Raw genomic sequence first — 13,890 nt, forward strand, 5'->3', positions numbered from 1 at the left:
GTGGCCTTTCCTTCTGTCGTTAGTCTTGCTTTCCCATGTTTCTGACCATCTCAGCCACTTGAATATCTTTTTCTCAATTTGGGTTTCGACCGAAGCAAGCTTTCAAGATGGAGACACAGTACCTTGATGCCTTGGTCGTTGGTGCAGGGTTTGGTGGCATCTACCAACTCAAGAAGCTACTCGCCCAAGGTCTGAATGTGAAGGCCATTGATATGGCAGACGACGTCGGAGGCACTTGGTACTGGAACCATTATCCAGGAGCCATGTCTGAGTAAGTGAGCCTCCAGCATGCCGCTACGCCCCCGTGGAAGAGGATCCAGCTAAATCTAGGCAGTACCCAGTCCGTTCTCTATCGATACTCTTGGGACCTAGAAGATCTCAAGACATACCCGTGGGGTGAGCACTATCTCCAAGGCCCGGAGATATTGCAATATCTGCGGCACGTGGTTCAGAAATACGACCTGCGGAAGCACTTCGAATTCAATACCGAGCTCCTATCAGCACAATGGGATGATGACGAGCGTAGATGGGTCGTAGTTCTATCTACAAACAAAGTTCTCAGAGTCAAATATCTCATCACGGCACTCGGTCTCCTCTCGAAGACCAACTTCCCCCAGATCCGCAACCTCGACAAATACGAAGGCGAGCTCTACCACACGGCTCGGTGGCCCGACAACGTGGACCTCAAAGGCAAGCGTGTAGGCGTCATCGGGAACGGCTCGACTGGCGTTCAGCTCATTACGGCAACCGCAAAGGCCAACGAAGTCAAGCAGCTGCTCTCTTTCCAACGCAATCCCCAATACAGTGTCCCCGCCGGCAACGGAGCAGTCTCAGCCGAACACCGCAAACAGATCAACGACACATACGAGGAAATCTGGGACCAGGCCAAGAACAGCTTGTTTGCGTATGGGTTCCCAGAGAGCACCCGCCCAACCTTCAGCGTCACACCCGAAGAGCGCGAACAGATTTTCGAGGACGCCTGGCAGAAAGGAAATGGGTTCCGTTTCATGTTCGCGACGTTTAGCGACATCACCGTGAATGAAGAGGCGAACAAGGTGGCGGCTGATTTTATTCGAAACAAGATCCGCCAGACAGTCAAGGATCCGGAGAAGGCCGAGAAGCTTTGCCCTACGGAGTTCTATGCCCGGAGACCGCTGTGCGATACTGGCTACTACGAGCAGTTCAACCGCGACAACGTTGATGTCGTGGATATCAAGAAAAATCCAATCGCCGAGTTTACGTCGAAAGGCATCAAGACTGCCGACGGCAAGATCTACGAGCTCGACGTCGTTATTTGTGCAACTGGCTTTGACGCTGTCGACGGGAACTACACCCGCATTGCGATTAAGGGGCGAAATGGCGAGACGCTTAGAGACCACTGGTCTGAGACAGGACCGACTTCGTACTTGGGCATATGTGTACCGAACTTCCCCAATCTCTTTATGATCACAGGTCCAAATGGCCCATTCTCGAACCTTCCTCCTGCTATCGAGTGTCACGTCGAGATTATCTCCGGCCTGGTCAGCACAGCGGAGAAGAAGTCGACACCCCTCATCAAGGCGGACGATATGATCAACGGATCAAACGGCGCAAATGGAACCGACGGCGTCAACACGAGTGGCCACATGCCCCAGCATGGCATCATCGAAGCCGAACCCCAAGTGGAAAAGGACTGGACGGACCTCTGTGACCAGTTGAGCTCTAGAAGCTTGTTCCGCAGAATCGAATCCTCGTGGATCTTCGGCGCCAACGTACCCGGTAAGAAGGCTGTTACGATGTTTTGGTTTGGTGGATTGGGTGCGTACAGGAAGAAAGTACAGGAGATACTGAACGATGATATGAGGGGCTTCAAACCGGTTTGATGCTGAGGAACTAGCGTGTAGCATGAAAGTGCCGTTTTATATAAGCTTGCAGACTTGAGAGAATCGAACGTTTTCCTGTGTGGGATGATATTATAGTAACAAACGACTTGTGGTGCACTCTCGAAGTAAGGGCTTGAAGCCGTAGTTCGAGTCTTGTGTTTACGAGGCACACCGGGAGGTAAAGGGGGACCGTAATCGGTGCTCGGGAAGATTCAGGACCCAGACGAGGATTCCATTGGAGTCGCTCATGGCTTGACATGCGCCAGATGCATAAAATCGACGTTCTGTCGCGTCGCGCTGAATTAAGTGGCAAGCGAAGCGGGTAGAGAAAAGCATAAAATACAAGACATGTGCGCAAAAAGCTCAGACAGTAAAGAAGGCACAAGGTCAGCCTCATAAGTGAGAGCCACAGGAACAACCTCGCATCGGATCTCAATGTTATTCGCCCGAGCGACATCAAAGACACTCTTACACGTAATGCCCTCCAAGACACCCCGGTCAGCCGTGAAGATCTTGCCATCCTTTACGAAAACGACATTAAAGCCGGATACTTCAGTAAAGTAGGCATCGTCATCAGTAAGGAAGGGATACTTGGCGCCCCGATCCCGAGCATCCTGTATGGCACAGGTGAGATCACCCCATTGATGGTTCTTGACAGTAGGATCGATTGAGCCGGGGGGTGTGCGGCGAACTGTCCAGGCGATGATGGCGAGTCCACCAGTCAACTGCATTTCAGGCTCCATGACCCAAATGTACGGCTGAATGAACATGTACAGAGTGTTAACATGCTCGTGTGGCTCAGATTCGCGGACACCTTTGATGTCCCGGGTGACAATGAGCTGGATGAAGGCGTCGCGAATGCCCCTCTTGGCCAGCATATCGCAAAGCGTTTGCTTCATCTTCTTCTCGCGACATGGGCAGCTGAAGTCGGATCTTCTTGCAGCTAGCGTCAAGTCTCGTGATATGATCATCGAGGCGGAAGATTTTACCGTATGTAAGATCGCTGTGGAGGGAGCCCTGATCCATAAGGGGGATACGAGGAGCGAAGAATCCGGACAGGAACCGCCGTGTAGGAATGGCTTTGTACCCGAGGTTCGACTCTGGCAAACCCCCAAGCCCGCGGAGTCTCCAATTACCCAGCCATGATGAAATACTAGGTGGCGGGGGGATGAGGTCACTGATTCACGATTTCCAGTACGAGACGAATCCCATGCATATGCTATAAGGCTCTCTTATACTGGGAGCGGTGGTGTCTGCCTGTACCAAGGATAAGGACTTGCACCATTGTTTTCATAACTCGGTTCGTCTCATAACGAGAACTGATCACCATAGGAAGTAAGTCATCAGGTGGAAAGTTAGTTTTTGTCGGCAGGTATCTAATGGCTGATTAGTTCAAGTGACATAGGCGACGGAAAGGATGCGAACTTCTCCAAACTGTATAGAAGAATGTGGTGGACTCTATATGAATGTACATCCCATATCGCTGCAACACAGCTGGAATTTACTGAATAATCTCATTCGAAAGTGCCGTGATGTACTTATGCCCTTTGTGGCCACTCAAAGGATTGGCCTTCTTAGCCAGCTAGACTGTATCATCACCCCTTTAGCCGAACAAGACTGGGAGGTTGAGGACATTCCCGAGGAATTCAAGTCGTTTCTAAAGCCAATAACGAATCAGCAGAGATTGGCATTCGTACCTTACTGTGATATAGCTGTCGCTGGAGAGTATTTCAAGTTCTAGCCAGTGAAGTAAATAGTGTGGCCGTAAATAAGACGATATCATATTCAATATCGTATTGCCTGCACGGTATAAAAATACCGTGCAGTGCAAGTAGCACCGGAAACCGTGTAATACAGTGCATGGTCGTTCAAATATCGTATAAATATGATATTAAATATGGTGCAAGTACTATGTAATACGAGTAATACGAGGTCTCTCCCCATACATGAGGCATTATGAAAATCCCAATTTACAGAACTTTTTACTAATGAAGTGTAACCCGGTTGGGCCGTTGATCTGCACTCAGCTGATGCCGATGCTAATAACGCCACCAAATAAAGGCCTCGCCACAAACTCCTGAGCGTTGAGTATGTAACAAGCTAGCCAGCTCTCCGAGAGCTTTCAGTTCTTTTCTTCAATGCAATCAATTTGCTGGTTCCAAGCACGCTTTTGGATGAATACGACCTGTGCCCCTTACGTGAAGCGTGTCAGCTCCTGAATTTTCACCTACTTCATCAACAAGTCTTATTCTACGAAAGAATGATTTCTCAGCGCTCAGGTATTAGCGCTTCCTTCACGGCTACATCATCCCAGACTTCAATAGCCCCTGGTTCGTCGGTTATCAGCGACAACGGAGATACTGACGTCGGAGAGACATCTATTTCGCCGTTGTTAACCTCTCAATTTAAGAAGAAGAAGCGTACGTCGAAGATATGGGATCATACGCCCTTCGGAAGGAATCAGATCGTCCGTAATACGGAAGGTCAGATTATATGGCGTTGCAAATACTGTAAAGGGAAGCCTGCCGAATATCTCGAAAATGGAGGCACGACACACATCTACAAGCACCTCAAATCTCACACTACTCTCGATATATTAACGCCTAATGAAGAAAGGGCTGCTAAAACAAGGAATCACCTTGAGGAAGCCTTCTCACGGATGTCTCAGAACGCGAATCCCCTCAAACGCCGTCGACACGATGACGAAACGACAGATCTTGACGCTGATAAGTTTGAGCAGCTGTATGTGGAGTGGATTGCAGACTGCGGGATTGCACTTCGTATGGCAACAAGAGAAACCTTTCGAGCGTAAGTTCTCTAACATACTTAAATTAATGGTTCATATACTAATCTTATGCCCTTTTAGCTTGCTCAAATTCCTCAATGCTGGAGTCCTCTCAATTTTACCTACATCACATCAAACGATTCGCGAGTGGGTGATGCGAACGTTTGAGACGCAAAAGCGACGTATACGACAAGTTCTCCAATCAGCTATCTCGAGAATACACTTCACCGTCGATATATGGTCCTCTCCAAATAAGCTTGGTATCCTTGGTATTGTTGCACACTTCATTGATAGCAACGGCGAGCTGGTTTCATATTGTGTTGCTTTACGAGAGGTACACGGCAAGCATTCAGGAGAAAATCAGGCCCATATTGTGATGGGTGTCGTCGAGGAACACGGAATTGTCACCCAGATTGGATACTTTGTTTCAGACAATGCAGACTCGAATGATACGTTGATGAATTCTCTACAAAAATGTACGCCTCTATCAATTTATTGCGAGAACAATACTAATGATTAATAGTGTTGAACGAGAGGCACAATATCATATACGACGCGAAACATCACCGCCTTCGTTGTAACGGTCATACCATCAATCTAGCAGCGCATGCGTTTATGTTCCCAAAAACCGCACCCGACGAAGCCCCTACGAAAAACCAGGTTAAAAAGGACACTACAAGCGAATATATCAAGCCTTCAGACGCTGATATATTGAAGTGGAGGAAGACTGGTCCTCTTGGCAAGCTCCACAACATCGTTGTCTTTATCCGATGTAGTGCACAACGGATACAGAGGTTTAAAGAGATCAATGAGAAAAAGGGTCTTCTTCGTGACAACGATACAAGATGGAACTCAAAGTACTACATGGTTGAGAGAGCCATTGAGCTCGCAGATCAAATTGATTACTACTGCTCAAAGGAGAAGGACCTTAAGCTTGATTCGCGTATGCTATATATCCAACTGAGAGGACAACACTAATAGTTTCTAGTTTCCGAGCAAGACTGGGCTGAGCTGAAAAAAATCTGCAACTTCCTCAAATCATTCACCGATGCCACCAAGGCTGCAGAAGGTCACGCGCATACAATCGATCGAACGCTACCAATAATGGACTTCCTGCTTAGCAAATTTGAGGCTGCACGAATCGAGTACGCAGATGACGCTTTTATGGCGCCTTGTATTGATGCTGGATGGGCGAAACTCGACGCATATTACACTCTTACAGAGCCGTCATCTGCTTATGTTGCAGCTATTGTCCTCAGCCCTCATCGAAAGTGGCACTACTTTGACACTGCCTGGGAGGAACATCCTGAGTGGATTGAGAGCAATAAGACTGCCGTAGAAGATCTCTGGAAGTCTCGTTACGCACCAGTCGCCAAGTCAGCGGAGTCATCAGCCCAGTCCTTGGTTGAAAAGCCACTAGCGAAGAACTCGTTTCTTGCATGGGAAGACGAACATGAGGATCCCGAGCTTCCCACCCTATTTGATGAGTATCAGAACTATATATCAGCCCCAAGAATCAAAGTCAAAGATGTACGAAAGTGGTGGCTTGAGGATACACAACAAACGCTCTATCCAAACCTTTCCAAAATGGCGCTCGATCTTTTGTCAATTCCTGCGATGTCTGCTGAGCCAGAACGTCTCTTCTCTGATACCAAAATCACCCTCCAAGATCGCAGGAACAGGTTAGGGATTGATATAATTGAGGCAATTGAGTGCATAAAGTCTTGGTCGAAGACTCGCAACTTGGCTTGGGTTGACGACGTTGAGCTTGTCTTGGACACAGCTATCATTGGAGAGGATGAACAGCAGGGGTCTTCTAACATTATACCTGATATTACGAGCAATAGATAGTATGCAAGCAATTCAAACTCAAAATGCTCGAATCTCTGGAGTTTTCTTTTGACCTCTAGTTCTACTTCATTCTCACACCTAAGCAATAGGAGTGACGTTAAATTAGCAATTCTGTAGCTCAAGTAAACACTTAACCTACGCGAGTGAGGTCTAGGAAAACGGTTTCCGGAGCGTTCTCGTTATCTAGCAATAGTATAATCTTATATGTTAGCTGTGAATAGCTTCATCTTGTTATGGTCCGCGAGACGATCTTGAATCTCAACCTTACTCAATTTGGTTAGTTTTATGCTTAGGCCATGCGGCTCTTCGCACGCCGTGCGATATGATATTACGATACGATATTGCTTAAATACAGTGTAATACCGTATGCCGTGCAGTGCACCGAATTTCTAAACAATCCAGTGCAGTGTGGGGTTGAAAAAATATCGTATACGGTATTTTGCACTATTTACTTCACTGGTGGATGTTTTCGATCGCCTCCAGTAACGGATGGGGAAGTACTGTCGCGACAAGGTCATCGACCTTGTTCGGAAACACAACGATGTGACCCTTCACGTGTTTCCTATAATTCAGGCCGGAAGGAGCCTTGTTGTCGACGGTGAACTTTGTAATGTACCCGAAAGGAGCCTGGAGGGCGATCAGTCTTTCCTCGACGGGGGAGAGGTCATCAAGCTCTTTTGGGTACCGGTGCTCGCATCCGATATGCATGTTGTTGACTGAACAGGCCTTGGGTAGTTTTCCGTTCTGTAGACCAGCGCGACACTCGCGGCATACGCCAACCCAACACTCGCCGTCTTGTGGCAGGCACTTTGCGCACAGCTGAAGAGCCCTCGTTGCTTGCATCAAGGACGGGGTCAACTGGCTCTGCCACTGGACCGTCGAGAGTTCCCCAGGAGCTGACTTCCTATAACAGAAGACGCAATGAGCAATCGGTAGGGTCTTCTCATCCGTGAATGCTCGGTAGAATGACTTGGCCGCCTCCACTTGGACGGCAAGCGGGACCTCGTTGCACCAGGATCTTGATACCGACGCCTCCTCTTTATCGCGAAAGCAAGTCTCATAGTGTTGCAGAATAGACTCGATCGACTTTCGTTGGAGCTCCGTGACCTCAGCTAACGGACGCGGCCTCTTAGGGCGGCGGTCCGGTCGCGTGTCTGGTGGGGTCAAAAGGTCCTGTGCTTCTCTTGGTCGTTTTGAAGAAGGGGTTCGGGGGGTACGTTGTATCTGGTCTGGTCTGGTCGGCCGCGACACTCGCGCAGTCGAGGATGGCGTTTGGGGGGAAGGCTGGATCTGGTCGGGTGTCGGTGACCGCGGAGCTCGTGCAGCGTTGGCTGCCCTCTGACGGATTCGTTCTTCCTTGCGCTGGCGTGCCAGGCCCTCCAAGGTACGACGCATCTCCTCGGGCGAGACGGTGACGAGTCTACTTCGGGTTTCAGTGGCGGTGGCAGAATGCGAAGGCGCCTGAAATTCATCGCTCCTCTCTTGAGAAGATTCAGCAAGCTGTCGCTCTCGTGGCTCCGCTTGAATAGCAGCCCGTTGACTCGCTCGTTCACGTCGAATGGCTCGCTCTTCGGCACGCCGGCGGTCTATGTCTGCCAATGTGCGGCGCACCTCATCAGGCGAAACATTGACCAGGTCTTTTCGTACGCGTCTGCCATCGAGAGCTTCCAGCGTACGACGGATCTCCTCCTGAGGGACCCGGATGATGTCTCTTTTGGGCATGATGACGAACTGTATTTCTCAGGTTAGGGCCCCCCAAAAAACCCGGCGAGAAGGAGGCGAAGAAGGTCACTGTTAAGAACAGACTGAAATGAGGGCAGCTGGAGACAGAAGAGAATTGCGTCTGAGACGAAGCCGCTCAACGCGCGTTGCCCCCCTGGCTGGGAAAAGTAAAACGTACCTTACAAGCAGATGAAGCAATACTAGCCAGGTGATGACGGCCAGTACCGTCGGTACGATGCAGCACGCGGAGGCGTGGAAACGACCATGAACCCAAGTAGCATATGAACGCGGCGTCCTACCCTGAGGCAGGCGATGATGCAGTGGCGCGGGCCATCATATGCCGCTGTTTCATACGGTGGCATCGCAAGATGTGTGGCTGCCGCATGGAATCTTGGGAAGATCAAATCGCAATGGTGTCCTCATTTAGCCCAGGGTAGTTGTTGTATAAGAAAGGCAGCCGATGTCGGTGTCTCAAGTCGGTCTTTGCATTTAAAATTCCCTCTTCTCTCTTCTCTTTTCTCACTTCTCACATATGAAAAAGAGTGATACAGGCGCTGGTTCGCTTGTCGCTATCGTTTCCAGTTATTATCGAATCGGGAAGTGAAACAGCCCTTCGTCAACTCTGATTGGATCTGACAGACGAGTGCGATATCCGTGTCCATTACCCTTCCAGTATGGCAGGACCACCACCGTCAGGTCAGGGCCAGGGGCAGCCTTCCCTGAACCCTCTCGGCGTACAATTCTTCTCCAGCCTGGAAGGGCTCGAGCTTATCACGTCCACCGATAGGCAATTCATCCGAGGTCAGAACCTTGTCGGGGCGGTTCGCCTGCAGTTCGTTAGGCCGGCGTACTTTGACGACCAAGGGGGAGAGCATGCAGAGCTCCTTGATGGTCAAAGTGACCTCGACATACCATTGTCAATGCACGTATACCCTTTCCCAGACATTGAAGAGTGGGAAAATCAATGTTTCTTCTTTGACGTGCAGCTGCATCCTTACCAACTGCACTTTCGTCGCAAAATCGTGGATGGCGACGAGTCGATTGTCGGATCGTGGGAAGACTTGTATGGAAAGCTGGCACAGGTCCGTGGACAGATGTGTCTCCAACCGTGCGTATGGCCTTCACCTATGTAGTCCGTTTAAGGATCTCATCACTTTACGCACTAATCAATGCCTCAGTGTTGCAGAAAGGTCTCTGAGGCACGCGGGTGGTTGCTTCCCCACCATCGCGCCGCGCGCTAGCTTTCAAGGACCCATCGACACGACGACCTTCAGGTTCAAAGCCGGCTCGTTATCAGAAAACCAACTAAAGTGCTGCGGCTTTGTCCAATGCCAGACGTACCTAGCACCGCCCCGTGACAGTGACCCGCCTTTCAAGGGAGGCCAGATATTCCACATATTGGCGTACATGCCATACGATCAACAACCTTGGAAGAGTCGGATCGGCTGGATGAAAGCTTCGGCAGAGGGTGGCTTTGTGTCCAGAAAGTGGATGTACGGAAGGGGAAGCATCATCGGCGTGCTGAATGTCGCACTGCTCGAGAAGGAGCCTGAACCCGGACAGGACATATTGGTCGTGCTCGTTGATGAGTTTGGTTTTACCTCGAGGGCGACGTTCGACGGCGGCGGCAGTAACGGAAGCGGCCTTTCTCCGCAGAAACCAAGGCAAGAGCCGGGCAAAAATCGAAGCCCCTTCAGCAGCAGCCCGGTCGGCCCGTCTTGGAGGCGACCGTCAGTGCCAACCAGTGCTGGAACGGGAGCGGGGAGGGAGAGGTCAGGGGGGAAGGCAACAGAAGAGGCGGATTGCTCAGCAATAACGAAGCGGCTCTTCGTATCGCAACGGGATCCACCCGGTTCGTGTTTCTGAAGACGAGGGACAAGAAACGATCCGTCTAACTAGGGATTTAGCAGGTTCCACATCGGATGAGACAGAGGTGGTTTGCGCAGGTATGTGGTCACAATGAGAAACAGTCCCACGGCGTGAGACTTAGTCTCACTGGCAGATACAGAGGAGTCGGTGACGGTGTCGACAGAGTCTGAAGAACACGAGGCGCCGGGTCAAGGCAGGAACCCCCTGAAACGAGGCGCTGGTGCGGGCAGAGAAGGGGCGCCAAGGAAGAGGGTGAGCTCGTGGAAGGTTCAGAACGCCCACGGCACTTGAAGACAGAATGGTTCTTTCCGTAGCAGTATTCGGTCGTGTTCTGCCACCTTCAATCCTGACCACAGAGTAAAGCCCCACTTTCTCTCCCTGGATCGCTTTCGTTTGGCCTCACTTGACTCTCTCTGACAGGCCTGCTTGAAGGCCAATTTCTCCAAGTGTTCAGCATCCTATCCTCAGCAGCTGAAGCGTGGTCTGTCAAAATGAGGCTGTGTTGTGTTAGTGTTTTCTAGTTCTGGCTGTTAGTATGTTCAATTCTCCTCCCTTGGCCCTAGTCTTCCTGTCTCCATCGCGAATTTGATTGTTGCTCGCACCGCCCGTAGGTTAGGTGACCATCTCGGTCCGTCCAACGCCGACTTTCCTCCCAGAAAGAATGAGAGGTTTCCCATCTCGCTTTGTCCGATTCTCCGCATGCCTTCGCGTTGTGTATCCCACTTGCTGCAGCGAAAGAGAAAATGTTCCATCGTCTCGGTTGCCCGTCCACAATCACACAAGTCTGATTCCACCGCGCCGATCCTCGACAGGTAGCTGTTGATCCTCGCCATTCCCGTGCGTAACTGTGAAAGCGTGTCTGCTTCGCGCCTCTTCAGTCCGTCGTATAGCACCTTTGTGTGTCTTCCTGGTAGCGCTTTGTCAACCCTCTTGGAGAAGCCGCCCACTCTGTCCGGTAGCGCCTGATGCTGTTGTAGCTGCGCTCTCGCCAGTCTTGTCCGCGTCGATCGAGCTTGGTATGGCGGTGTCTCTGCCGTACGTCCTGCTTCGGTTGCTCTCTGCGCCTGTCTCTTCGCCTTGGGACCCAAGGGGAACGCGTCGTCCCGGGACGGTACCCAGATCATTTTAACACTGTTCTTGCCTTTTCCCAGCCGTCGGATGTGGTTGTAGATTTCCCGGATGGCGCACTGTCCCGATTGTTGTCGCGGTCGCGCGATCGCCTTCAGAGCTGACTGGCCGCTTGACAGTATGGTAAGTCTTCGGCCCCGTAGTCCGTCAGGCATGCATCGCAATGCCGTCGCTATCGCCCCCAACTCGGCCGTGTAGGGGTTCTGGTCGTCTCGAGAGCCGAGGGTGACTGAGTACCTGGCCACGACTCTGTTCGCTTGCCCTGCTGCTCTGTGGCTGACGATGCCTCCCATGCCCACCATTCCTCCTTTGTCCGAAGCGCTGGTCGTGATGGTGATGTCTTCGGCACTATTGGCTGCCGCTATCGCCATCTTCCGCTCTACCTCGCACACCAACGACACGCGGGCGTGCCACGGCGGTGCTGCGTAGGCTTCGATTGTTTCCATCCGCCCGATTCCGCTCTCGCCGAGGGCAAGCGCCAGCCTCTTCATCGGCGAGATGTACCTTCGACTCACTGATACTTTGAGTGTCGCTAGCGGGTGCTTCTTTGGCAGCGTGTGCATATTGATGTACAACTTCATTCCAGCCAGAGCATGTCGCTCGTGTACTGTTTGGATGTTGGCTTCCGTTTCAGCTACTGCCCTTGCCACCGTCTGGAAGGCCCCAGTGATGGCCCGCGCTCCTATTTTCTGTGCCCTGTTGAACTCTTTCAATTCCCTTTCGCCGCGCGCATGCGACCATACGACAGACGCGTAGTCCATGGCTGGGGCAACGGTTGCGACGAAGAGTTGTCTGGCAGCTTGTGGTGGCAGCATCCTGAGTCTCCTTAGACACATGGCTGCCAAGAGACCTTTAGTGGCGGCCTTGGCCATGTGTTCCTTGAACCTGAGCTCCGTGTCCATGATTACCCCTAAGAGTTTGGCCTTCGCCTTCGGCTTGACTTCCTCTCCATTGATCGTGAACGGCGCCTCACTGGTGCGTTCAGCTACGCGCGTGAAGTGGACAATTGCTGTCTTGTCATGCTCAAACGTCGCTCCACTGCGTTTCCCCCACGCCAGTGCCCGGTCGATGATGGCCTGTATGCTGTCCCTGTTCGCCTCCGCCGTCGGCCCCGTGACCCAGGCTGAGTAGTCGTCGACAAAGGCCATCGATCCCCCTTTCGAGTCAATTTTACTTTGTATAAGGTCTGCGTTGAAGAACAGGAAAAGCACAGGCGAAAGCGGCGATCCCTGAGGAAGGCCGGCTTGTGGCAGCTCCCGTTGCTCTGACGTGTAGTCGTTCACCACGATGCTGGCTGTGCGATTGGAGCAAAATGCGTCTATCCATTGCACCAGCTTCTTCGGGATGCCCGTTGTAAGCACCTTTGATGTCGAAGCTGACCAGGCTAACCACCCTGCGGTTCCGCCATGCTTTGTACACTTGTTCTTGGAAGAGCAGCAGTGCCTGCTCTGCCGACCGCCGCTTCCTTGCCCCAAAGTGATTTGTAGGCAGGAGCCCGAACGTCTCGGCGACATACGAGATCCTGTCCGCCACCACTGCTTCGAGCACTTTGCCCAGCGTCGACAACAGCGAGATCGGTCTCCATGCCTTTGCGACCGCGTAGTCGGCCTTGTCCGGCTTCTTGAGCGGGATGATCTTGGCGTTCCTCCACTGGTCTGGTAGCTGTCCTTCATTCAGTGAGGTGCGGAATAGATGCATCACGCGTTCTTTGACCACCGGCCACAGTTGCTTCCACACCATCGCCGGCAGGCCGTCTTCCCCGGGTGCTTTCCACGCTTTGGCTGCCATGACTTTCTCCTCCACCTCCTCCAGCGTCAAATCCGGCATGGCCACTGCTCTCCGCCGCGGTCGTGGACCTTCGTCTTCGATGGTTGCTGGTAGCGGCGGGAAGAATGTCGTCAGCAGTACTTCTGCCTGTTCCGCCTTGTCCTGCGTTGTCGTCCCGTCCGCCCTTTTCAGCCGGGGGATTTTGTCGCCGACCATGTCGCCACCTGGTTTGAGGTATTTGGCCGCTTGCCAGATATTGGCCTTGTCTGCGAGGAAGTCGTCCCAGTGGGCCTTCTTCTGTCTTCTGATGGTGTCGTGGTACTCTTTGGATGCTACCTTCGACCGGCTCTCTAGGTTTTCCTGTCTATGGCCTGCCCGCCGCTGTGCCCTCGCCAGGTTTCTCCAGTACGTGTAGGCTTTCCGGAGTCGAGTAAGGTCAGTTGTCCACCATCTTTTGGCATATGGCGATGGCTTCGCTCGCGGGACCAGTGCGTGGATTGCGCCGAGGACCGCCTCCATCAGCCTGTCCGTCTGGGTCTGAACCCCGACGTCCCATGGGAGGGGTGCTAGCTGGTCTTTCACTCTCTCCTTGATCGCATTCCACGGTGCGTTCTTGAAGAGCAGTCTCGGACTCGCCGTCCTCTCCGGCGTCGTGAGGTCAAACTCTGTCCGGATTGCCCTATGGTCCGACCCGTGTTCGGTTGGGTGTATGCCGCAGTGAACCATCTCTTCTGCCAGTTCGGACGACGCGAGCATCAGGTCGATCGTGCTCTCCGCACCACCCCTCTCCCAGGTTTTCGTTCCCCTGGGAAGGAGGCTGAGGAGGCCTGCTCGTCCATGAGGTCGATGATTGGATCTGCCTCCCCTTGGCGTCTGCCCGTCACCTCGTCACCTCCCCATAGCTGG

At 52.1% G+C, this 13,890-nt stretch overlaps 5 protein-coding genes across 5 annotated transcripts; 3 read left to right on the forward strand and 2 right to left on the reverse strand.

Moving 5' to 3' along the window:
- Positions 1-107: 107 nt before the first annotated feature.
- On the forward strand, positions 108-1,862 carry BGZ61DRAFT_372633 (uncharacterized protein; the record flags this gene model as incomplete). Its single annotated transcript, XM_046242192.1, has 3 exons — positions 108-271; positions 335-1,540; positions 1,619-1,862. The coding sequence occupies 3 exons, from the start codon at positions 108-110 to the stop codon at positions 1,860-1,862; spliced, it is 1,614 nt and encodes a 537-aa protein (XP_046094722.1).
- A 302-nt stretch (positions 1,863-2,164) lies between these two features.
- On the reverse strand, positions 2,165-2,833 carry BGZ61DRAFT_486698 (aminotransferase; the record flags this gene model as incomplete). Its single annotated transcript, XM_046249883.1, has 1 exon — positions 2,165-2,833. The coding sequence occupies one exon, from the start codon at positions 2,831-2,833 to the stop codon at positions 2,165-2,167; it is 669 nt and encodes a 222-aa protein (XP_046094723.1).
- Positions 2,834-4,122: 1,289 nt separating this feature from the next.
- BGZ61DRAFT_486699 (uncharacterized protein) lies at positions 4,123-4,674 on the forward strand (the record flags this gene model as incomplete). The annotated part of the gene is made up of 1 exon (XM_046249884.1): positions 4,123-4,674. One exon carries the CDS (start codon positions 4,123-4,125, stop codon positions 4,672-4,674), a length of 552 nt encoding a protein of 183 aa, XP_046094724.1.
- A 2,277-nt stretch (positions 4,675-6,951) lies between these two features.
- On the reverse strand, positions 6,952-8,220 carry BGZ61DRAFT_372673 (uncharacterized protein; the record flags this gene model as incomplete). Its single annotated transcript, XM_046242195.1, has 2 exons — positions 6,952-7,676; positions 8,040-8,220. 2 exons carry the CDS (start codon positions 8,218-8,220, stop codon positions 6,952-6,954), a joined length of 906 nt encoding a protein of 301 aa, XP_046094725.1.
- Positions 8,221-8,894: 674 nt separating this feature from the next.
- Positions 8,895-10,467, forward strand: BGZ61DRAFT_434599 (uncharacterized protein; the record flags this gene model as incomplete). Its single annotated transcript, XM_046243959.1, has 2 exons — positions 8,895-9,328; positions 9,399-10,467. 2 exons carry the CDS (start codon positions 8,895-8,897, stop codon positions 10,084-10,086), a joined length of 1,122 nt encoding a protein of 373 aa, XP_046094726.1. The 3' UTR covers positions 10,087-10,467.
- Between the last annotated feature and the right edge of the window lie 3,423 nt (positions 10,468-13,890).

This window comes from Ilyonectria robusta, assembly GCF_021365365.1.
Source record: "Ilyonectria robusta strain PMI_751 chromosome Unknown BGZ61scaffold_53, whole genome shotgun sequence".
NCBI classification, from domain to species: Eukaryota; Fungi; Ascomycota; class Sordariomycetes; order Hypocreales; family Nectriaceae; genus Ilyonectria; species Ilyonectria robusta.